Raw genomic sequence first — 10,682 nt, forward strand, 5'->3', positions numbered from 1 at the left:
TCAGGGTGAAAGAAACTCTGCCCATTTGTTTCGGCAGTCGCCGAGGATCGATCCCCGGACCCTAGAATAACGGATCCCGAGCGCTGTCTACTCAGCCGTCAGGCCCCCAAGGTGTGTGTGATGGTCGGGTGGCCAGGATATTTAGGAAAGTTTACAGAATATGGAATTTTGTCTCTTTGTTTATGGATTTAATGGAAAGAAAACGAGAGATGAAAACTCATTTTGTTAATAATACTGAGGATAAAATAGTCTTAGAATACATATAATTATCGCGATTGATTTATGGTAAGAAATATATATATATATATTGTACTTTTATCGTGGGAGATGAATGAGAAAGGCAGTGACTTGATGAATGGATACTTGAGCTCTTGGTGATGACTGCGAAGGTAAACTGGAAATGGAAACTCATACCTTTATACGCAAGAATAACCACAAACACGCGATTCAGCTCGTTTGAACATCAGAGCGCTTTCTCCCCTCTGACGGAGGACTTCAGAGAGCTTCGCGTATTGACAGAATTTCAAGGAGGTCCGGGTATTACGTCGCGCGCTAAGGAGTCAACACGCTCAAATGTTCGTCTTTTGTTTAATCTTGTCTGTATCAAGTGGATACTTAGGCCTATATTTAGTTGTAATAGACCTATGTTTATACATGCCGTTCATTAGATGAAATTCTCAATGTCAGGAACTATACAATGTCAATGTATAGTAACGTCTTGTTCTCGAGTAGTCTGTCATCACTGTCAGTCACTGGTAGTCTATCATCACTGTCAGTCACTGGTAGTCTATCATTACTGGTAGTCTACCATCACTGTCAGTCACTGGTAGTCTACCATCACTGTCAGTCACTGGTAGTCTATCATCACTGTCAGTCACTGGTAGTCTACCATCACTGTCAGTCACTGGTAGTCTATCATCACTGTCAGTCACTGGTAGTCTACCATCACTGTCAGTCACTGGTAGTCTATCATCACTGTCAGTCACTGGTAGTCTACCATCACTGTCAGTCACTGGTAGTCTATCATCACTGTCAGTCACTGGTAGTCTGCCATCACTGTCAGTCACTGGTAGTCTATCATCACTGTCAGTCACTGGTAGTCTACCATCACTGTCAGTCACTGGTAGTCTATCATCACTGTCAGTCACTGGTAGTCTGCCATCACTGTCAGTCACTGGTAGTCTATCATCACTATCAGTCACTGGTAGTCTACCATCACTGTCAGTCACTGGTAGTCTATCATCACTGTCAGTCACTGGTAGTCTATCATCACTGTCAGTCACTGGTAGTCTATCATCATTGTCAGTCACTGGTAGTCTATCATCACTGTCAGTCACTGGTAGTCTATCATCACTGTCAGTCACTGGTAGTCTATCATCACTGTCAGTCACTGGTAGTCTATCATCACTGTCAGTCACTGGTAGTCTGCCATCACTGTCAGTCACTGGTAGTCTACCATCACTGTCAGTCACAGTCTACAATCACTGTCAGTTGTTGGGGAATGGGAACTTTAACTCTGATATAAGAATATTTAATTAGGAAGCTTCGAAAGACTCGAACGACCACCCACTTTTGAGAAAAGAGGGAAAACATATAAATGAATTATAAAACTGACACTGAAATACCAGTGCCTCTGAATGATAGGTTATTTGGTAATTATTTTAGAGCATAAATGCACTGTAATAATGATTAATTAAAAGTTAAAATCCTCAAACTCAACATTGGGGAGATATTACTGGAAATTAATATATATCTAGGAACTGGTGGTGGTTCGTCACCAGTTGATTAATTACAACATTAAAAATTATAGTATCAAAATTAAATGCAGATTCAATATGATTATAATATGGTAAGATAATCAAACCTTTGAAGTATATTGAGTAATCATAGGCAATTATGTGTGTAAAAATTGTTACACACTGGACAACAAATATTAAATTCATATAATTTGTTAGAATATCATATATATGAGAAATGCAAAATACATATATTAGAGATAATATTAGTATTAATCTAAGAAATCTACGAAAGAACGGAATTAGGGCTTAGCTGTAAGGAGACTTCACTAAACCCATTTCACAGTTCGAATACTCGTAGACACGTCGCCCAAATAATGGATGAAACACCAGTAGGGAATGTCGTGTGTAGAGGAAGAGTATCTCAGCTTGTCCTCACCAACACGCTGCAATCACAGAAATGGTATAATATTTGACTAGGCTAGAAATTTACTCTACTATTTACTGAGTACTTGAGAATAACGTGGAATGAAACTAACGTTGGTTTTGTGGTCGGCAGATGACATAACGGTGAGCTACTGACAGTAATGATTTAAGTAAAGTGCACTTCAACCCAAAAAAATACTTAACATAGGTTTGTTGAAACATTTATGCTCGCTGATATCTCGTCTGAGAGTCCCTGACGTTCACTACTGTTGAAGGTCAAATTCTGGGACACAGTTATCTTCTCAGACGCGTAACTAGACAGTAATTATCACTGTACGACCACATGTTGGTAACTACAATGGCTGCCGCCTGCAGATGTGCGTGTGCTCGTGGCGGAGTCGTGTCGTAGAGAGCCGCCTCCTTCATCCCCTGACGCTCGGACACGCATGCGCAGAGACGCCCATAGCGATCTCGAGCTTAAACTAATTTGATTTACTAGTAATTATTTAGGGAAATAAGGGAGTACGACCTGTACTATTGTCACGAATAAATATATTGAATAATAATACCTCTTCTCGCAAGGCAATAGATTTAATTAATATTGCACAAATTAAACGAGAAGGGTCAACATGTATTTAATTTACATCACAGTAATTTTTACTGTAATAATTAATTTGGTGGAATAGTCGAGTCCAGTACGCATAAGTACGCGAAATGATTATTTCTTTCATAATGAATAATATTTTTAGAAATAAAAGACAATTAACTGAACTCTACAAATTTCCAACAACGTAGAAGATCTCATATTTCAGCCTAATATCTGACGCGCGGCGCCATGATGGCTGGGAAGAGTCTGGCAAAATTATGACTTATTGTAGAAACACCAACGATATTAATTCTACGTGTTAGTGTTATTGGTAAAAGTTAGTATTAGGAGTTAAGGGTTTTGTTGGTTATTTCCAACATCAGTCACTGGTAGTCTATTATCACTGTTAGTCACTAGTAGTCTATTATCACTGTTAGTCACTGGTAGTCTATCATCACTGTCAGTCACTGGTAGTCTACCATCATTGTCAGTCACTGGTAGTCTACCATCATTGTCAGTCACTGGTAGTCTACCATCATTGTCAGTCACTGGTAGTCTATCATCACTGTCAGTCACTGGTAGTCTATCATCACTGTCAGTCACTGGTAGTCTATCATCACTGTCAGTCACTGGTAGTCTATCATCACTGTCAGTCACTGGTAGTCTGCCATCATTGTCAGTCACTGGTAGTCTATCATCACTGTCAGTCACTGGTAGTCTGCCATCATTGTCAGTCACTGGTAGTCTATCATCATTGTCAGTCACTGGTAGTCTATCATCATTGTCAGTCACTGGTAGTCTACCATCATTGTCAGTCACTGGTAGTCTACCATCATTGTCAGTCACTGGTAGTCTACCATCATTGTCAGTCACTGGTAGTCTACCATCATTGTCAGTCACTGGTAGTCTACCATCATTGTCAGTCACTGGTAGTCTATCATCACTGTCAGTCACTGGTAGTCTATCATCATTGTCAGTCACTGGTAGTCTACCATCATTGTCAGTCACTGGTAGTCTACCATCATTGTCAGTCACTGGTAGTCTATCATCACTGTCAGTCACTGGTAGTCTATCATCACTGTCAGTCACAGGTAGTCTATCATCACTGTCAGTCACTGGTTGTCTATCATCAATACCACACAGAGTCTACCATCAATACCACACAGAGTCTACCATCAATACCACACAGAGTCTACCATCAATACCACATAGAGTCTACCATCAATACCACACAGAGTCTACCATCAGTCAACCAGTCAACCATCAATACCACACAGAGTCTACCATCAATACCACACAGAGTCTACCATCAATACCACACAGTCTACCATCAATACCACACAGAGTCTACCATCAATACCACACAGAGTCTACCATCAATACCACACAGAGTCTACCATCAATACCACACACAGTCTACCATCAATACCACACAGAGTCTACCATCAATACCACACAGAGTCTACCATCAATACCACACAGAGTCTACCATCAATACCACACAGAGTCTATCATCAATACCACACAGAGTCTACCATCAATACCACACAGAGTCTACCATCAATACCACACACAGTCTACCATCAATACCACACAGAGTCTACCATCAATACCACACACAGTCTACCATCAATACCACACAGAGTCTACCATCAATACCACACAGAGTCTACCATCAATACCACACAGAGTCTACCATCAATACCACACAGAGTCTATCATCAATACCACACAGAGTCTACCATCAATACCACACAGAGTCTACCATCAATACCACACACAGTCTACCATCAATACCACACAGAGTCTACCATCAATACCACACACAGTCTACCATCAATACCACACAGTCTACCATCAATACCACACACAGTCTATCATCAATACCACACACAGTCTACCATCAATACCACACACAGTCTACCATCAATACCACACACAGTCTACCATCAATACCACACAGAGTCTACCATCAATACCACACAGTCTACCATCAATACCACACAGAGTCTACCATCAATACCACACACAGTCTACCATCAATACCACACACAGTCAACCATCAATACCACACACAGTCAACCATCAATACCACACACAGTCAACCATGAATACCACACAGAGTCTACCATCAATACCACACACAGTCTACCATCAATACCACACACAGTCTACCATCAATACCACACACAGTCTACCATCAATACCACACACAGTCTACCATCAATACCACACACAGTCTACCATCAATACCACTCAGAGGCTATCCTCACTACCACTCACAAACTAATATCAATACCACTCAGAGGCGGCCTACCATCTATAACATCAATAATTTAAGGGTGAATATCTGAATGGTTCAAGATGTATGTCTTAGGCTTAAATTTATAACATAAATAAAATGTTGTATACGTAAATAAATGCCGGGTCATTAAAATGACCCGGCATTTCCTCGGTTAAATGACTTTCCTTCCGAGGAAAATTTAAGATTATGGAGCTGCCTGAAACGCTTTTGGTGCTAATGGCTTTTCGAGAATGTAAGAATTCTTGATATTTATTTATAAATAAAATAAAATAGAAAAGAAAGGTCACCTCCTCAGCTTCTTTCCCAGCACTGCCATCTTCCCAATACCACATAAATGGAATTCCTCTCACTGCATCTTGCTATGCACCGCAGAAAGGCGATTGAGAGGATGTACCCGATCAGCGTGACGGTAGGCGAGCACGACCTGCTGGACCCGAGCGAGAGCCCCAGCCAGACCCTGGGGGTGGCGTACGCGCTCTTCCACGCTGACTTCGGCAAGGAGGCGCAGTTTGACAACGATGTCGCCGTGTTGGTGTTGGCGGCGGCCTTAGACCCCAGGCTGAACCTCATGCCTGCGTGCCTGCCTAGTCCAGGTAATTGTGTACTGCTTGATTGGTCTGTATTCCTGCAGGTGAGCTAGAGTGTAATGTGTTCTGTATCTGAGCCATGGAGATATTCTGTTTGAAATCTGATGAAGCGCAATACATGGTGTGTGCTCTCATGTGTGTGTTTCTCTAGTAAGAGAGGGAGAGATAAAGAGAGACGATATAGGAAAAAGAGAGAGAGTTAGAGCAGAGAGAGAGAGAGAGAGAGAGAGAGAGAGAGAGAGAGAGAGAGAGAGAGAGAGAGAGAGAGAGAGAGAGAGAGAGAGAGAGAGAGAGAGAGAGAAGAGAGGAGAGAGAGAGAGAGAGAGAGAGAGAGAGAGAGAGAGAGAGAGAGAGAGAGAGAGAGAGAGAGAGAGAGAGAGAGAGAGAGAGAGAGAGAGAGAGAGAGAGAGAGAGAGAGAGGGAAAGAGAGGGAGAGAGAGAGAGAGAGAGAGAGAGAGAGAGAGAGAGAGAGAGAGAGAGAGAGAGAGAGAGAGAGAGAGAGAGAGAGAGAGGGAAAGAGAGGGAGAGAGAGAGAGAGGGAGAGAGAGAGAGAGAGAGAGAGAGAGAGAGAGAGAGAGAGAGAGAGAGAGAGAGAGAGAGAGAGAGAGAGAGAGAGAGAGAGAGAGAGAGAGAGAGAGAGAGAGAGAGAGAGAGAGAGAGAGAGAGAGAGAGAGAGGTAGGTTTCAGATAAGCTGATATAGAATGAAAGAAAGACAGATTGAATCTTATAAAAAATCAGTATTTCAAAAACTCATCAATCTTTTAATTTAAAAAAAAATTGACAGTAGTTGCTATAATAGTACAAAAGTAGTAGTAGTATCAGTAATAGTTACAAAATTAGTATCTATAAATTGGTAGCAGTAATAGCAGCACCTTTTATTACTGTATTATCTCCTATTACCATAATCCCCCACCTTTACCTGTTATTTCACATTGATCTTTGATCCAGACTACAGTGTATCGGGTTCAGTGGTGACGGTGGTGGGGTGGGGCGCCACTCACGAGGGCGGCTCCTCCAGTAACGTCCTGCGGGAGGCCCATATACCCGTCCTACAGGAGAGTACCTGCCAGACGTCCTATCCTGGATCCTTCCTGCCAGAGAAGATGATCTGTGCTGGGTATCTCGTGGGCAGAACCGACACCTGTCAGGTAGGTCTCCTTGCAGGAGTGTTTAGTGTCAAGCTGGCTGACAGTCTAAGCTGCTTTTCGAGTCGTGCTTGTCTGAAGTTGTAGAAAATTACTGTATGTATTATTTGTATATATATATATATATATATATATATATATATATATATATATATATATATATATATATATATATATATATATATATATATATATATATATATATATATATGACCGCATATTCTGTATTTATTATTTTCTGGTTTAGGGCTTCTATCCCTCTAACTATTTTCTTAGCATCAGGGCTTAATTGAAATAGGAGTTCTCCAAAACTCATTTTCGTACTTTTAAGGTGAAGAAAAGAAGTGATTTACTATAGAGTGTATTACACTTATTTGTATAATTTGCACGACGTTTCGAACCTCCATGGTTCATTCTCAAGTGAACAGATCTTACAATACTAGTTGATTTTATTCCCGCATTAGGTCAGGTGATAATACAATGAAGGTGAAAAACATGGGGGGGATACATAAGGGATAAACATAGGGGCTGCAGAAGGCTTATTGGCCCATACGAGGCATCTCCTATCTAAACACAAAGATTAATCCAGTGTAATTGGCCTGTTATGTTGGACATTGTCTTCTGTGTTGGCATCGATATGTTCTTGTCTTGTCCTTACTCTCATGGTGGGTAGAGTAAATACTCTACCCACCCATTTACTCTACCCACCATGAGAGTAAGGACAAGACAAGAACATATCGATGCCAACACAGAAGACAATGTCCAACATAACAGGCCAATTACACTGGATTAATCTTTGTGTTTAGATAGGAGATGCCTCGTATGGGCCAATAAGCCTTCTGCAGCCCCTATGTTTATCCCTTATGTATCCCCCCCATGTTTTTCACCTTCATTGTATTATCACCTGACCTAATGCGGGTATAAAATCAACTAGTATTGTAAGATCTGTTCACTTGAGAATGAACCATGGAGGTTCGAAACGTCGTGCAAATTATACAAATAAGTGTAATACACTCTATAGTAAATCACTTCTTTTCTTCACCTTAAAAGTACGAAAATGAGTTTTGGAGAACTCCTATTTCAATTAAGCCCTGATGCTAAGAAAATAGTTAGAGGGATAGAAGCCCTAAACCAGAAAATAATAAATACAGAATATGCGGTCATATTCAATGAAACATGTTTGAAAGAAAACCTGCTGCCAGTATACACCAATATATATATATATATATATATATATATATATATATATATATATATATATATATATATATATATATATATATATATATATATATATATATATATATATATATGCCTATACTTGCATAAACCACAAGTGAAGATTAACAATCTTTGGACAACACCCACCAGTGGGCCTCGAACCCAGAAAGCACAACTACCTTCCAGTAGCTGCCATAACTAGTACGCCTTAACCCACTACACCATCAGACCCTACAAAAGAAGTAGAGACTTCGAGATATATATACACCTCAAATATCTCCACTTCCCGAGGGCACTAGACAAGTGAGAGGTTACTCTGCGTTTTTCATCAAGCCACTGTTAATGTTAGAGAACTCGTGTCCATGCTATAAGCCTATACTTACATAAACCACAAGTGAAGATTAACAATCTTTGGACAACACCCACCAGTGGGCCTCGAACCCAGAAAGCACAACTACCTTCCAGTAGCTGCCATATATATATATTCTTGATTATGCCCAAAAGGGTAATATTAATGATTCTAACTCGAATCTTTTCACTATTCCTTATGTTTTTCTTCACTGTCGGGGGAAGTTGAAAAATGAACTCTCCAAAAATTATTTCGCACTTTTATTTTTGTCTGACGCCTAGGGATGTGTTTCGCAAGGTCACTCCTTACATTCTCAAAGACTAATTAACCATGTTGTTGTTGTTGTTTTAGATTTAGATAATCAGCATGAAATGTCCATGTAGCACGGGCTATATCTGTTTCTACTACATATATTTCTCTCTAACACACACACACACACGCACACACACACACACACACACACACGCACACACACATCCCTAGGAAAAAACTCGTAGCAGCTATCTAACTCCCAGATACATATATATTGTTAGGTGAACAGCTGCATGAGGGTGAAAGAAAATCTGCCAATTTGGTACCGCCTCGGCGGGGAATCGGACCCGGGCCCTGAGAGCTACAACCCCGAGCGCTGTCCACTCAGCCGCAAGGCCCCGTAGCACGGGCTATAGTGAGCCCGTAATTGAGTTGTTATTCGCGAGAACCTTGTTACTCTGATATTTGGGTCACAGTTTTTTATGAGGGGGAGGCGCTTGCTCCTTCTCTCCCGTGTCTTTTTACTCATGTAAATGAGTAAAAAGACTTTTTACTCATGTTTTTACTCATGTTTACTTTTTACTCATGTTTACTCATGTCTTGTTTTAATAGCATTATCATGGTGGCGGATGTAGGTGGAGAATGTTCACTAGTGAGTCCCACTCCTCAACTGCTTTTCTGATCAATGTAGTTGCTGTGGATTTTGCATCTAATGCAGCTGCTGTCGTTGGGTTAATGTTGAGTTTGATGCGCAGGGCTTCAGCAGCTTCACATTCCAGTAAGTAATGCAATAGTGCCGCCTCTGCTTCTCTTCCACAGATATGACACTCTATTTGGTTTATTACCTCCCAGCAGCACTTGCAACCAAGTCTGAGTCTGTGTATGGCTACTGCAATGTCTCTGGTCATCTTTTTGTCAGGCTTGAAAGAGTAGTATCCATAGTGGCTTGTTCGTACCATATCGCAGTGGATCTTCCTTCCGCTACTTTGGCTCAGTGGCGACTTTTGATAGTTGGGAATATTTTCTTCATGATTTGCTCCTTAATCTGTGAAAAACTTGGAGGTAATTGAACCTGTACAACAGGTAGAGCAGTGGCAGTTTTTGCTAGTGAGTCTGCCTTTTCATTACTATCTATGCCTATGATTTGATTTAGAGTCGGTATGAATGATGACATCATGTAAATTATTCTCAATTGCATAATTTATAGCCTCCTTCAGGGCAATTTTACCATTCTTTTGCACAGGCTTCTATTCTCTTGAGGTACCACCTCAATATTCTCTTGAGATACTATATACTGGTGAGGTACCACCTCACCCACGACGCATGGGTGAGGTGGTACAGAACAAGTGGATGAAACAAGTGGATGAATAGCATAACATAGGGGATATTGATAAGGTATTACATGCATCAACATAAACAGCTTATACTCTTGTGGATGCTTGTCATTAGGAAGGGTCATTAGATCCTGTCTCTGCGTTGGTTCGGTGTCATCAAGTGGGTAGAATGTAATTATGTGTTAACTGGTTGTTCGGTTGCTGGTCTTGACTTTTTGATGTGTAGGGCCTTGCTGGTGTCCAGGGGCCAGATTCACGAAAGGACTTACGCAAGCACTTACGAACCTGTACATCTTTTCTCATTCTTTGGCGACTTTGTTTCCAATTATTAATCAGTTAATGAGTTCCGAAGCACCAGGAGGCTGTTTATAACAATAACAACAGTTGATTGGGAAGTTTTCATGCTTGTAAACTGTTTAATAAATGTAACCAAAGCCGTCAAAGATTGAGGAAAGATGTACACGTTCGTAAGTATTTGCGTAAGTGCTTTCGTGAATCTGGCTCCAGTCTTTTCTTGCCGTTATTCCTGTCGATTATTTCAGTGTTATTTGTTACGATGTCTCTGGTGATGGCTTCGTTGTGTGAGGAGATTATATGCTCCTTGATGGAGCCCTGTTGTTTATGCATTGTTAATCGCCTAGAGAGATGTTATTGTCTTGCCTATATACTAAGATCTTTGGGGCTGACAGTCCCCAAGTGGGCATGTGAAGCCATAAACAACATTGGTCTCTGTTAATACC

At 40.8% G+C, this 10,682-nt stretch overlaps 1 protein-coding gene across 1 annotated transcript in view; it reads left to right on the plus strand.

The window, feature by feature from the left end:
- The window catches only part of LOC123746507 (trypsin-1-like), a 54,767-nt gene that overhangs the window by 38,574 nt on the left and 5,511 nt on the right, over positions 1-10,682 (plus strand). Inside the window, exons 3-4 of the mRNA XM_069318565.1 lie at positions 5,426-5,646; positions 6,590-6,789. Of these exons, the coding sequence (XP_069174666.1) occupies positions 5,426-5,646; positions 6,590-6,789 (421 nt within the window). The remainder of the gene's footprint in view (positions 1-5,425; positions 5,647-6,589; positions 6,790-10,682) is intronic.

This window comes from Procambarus clarkii, chromosome 90 (assembly GCF_040958095.1).
Source record: "Procambarus clarkii isolate CNS0578487 chromosome 90, FALCON_Pclarkii_2.0, whole genome shotgun sequence".
Classification (NCBI taxonomy): domain Eukaryota; kingdom Metazoa; phylum Arthropoda; class Malacostraca; order Decapoda; family Cambaridae; genus Procambarus; species Procambarus clarkii.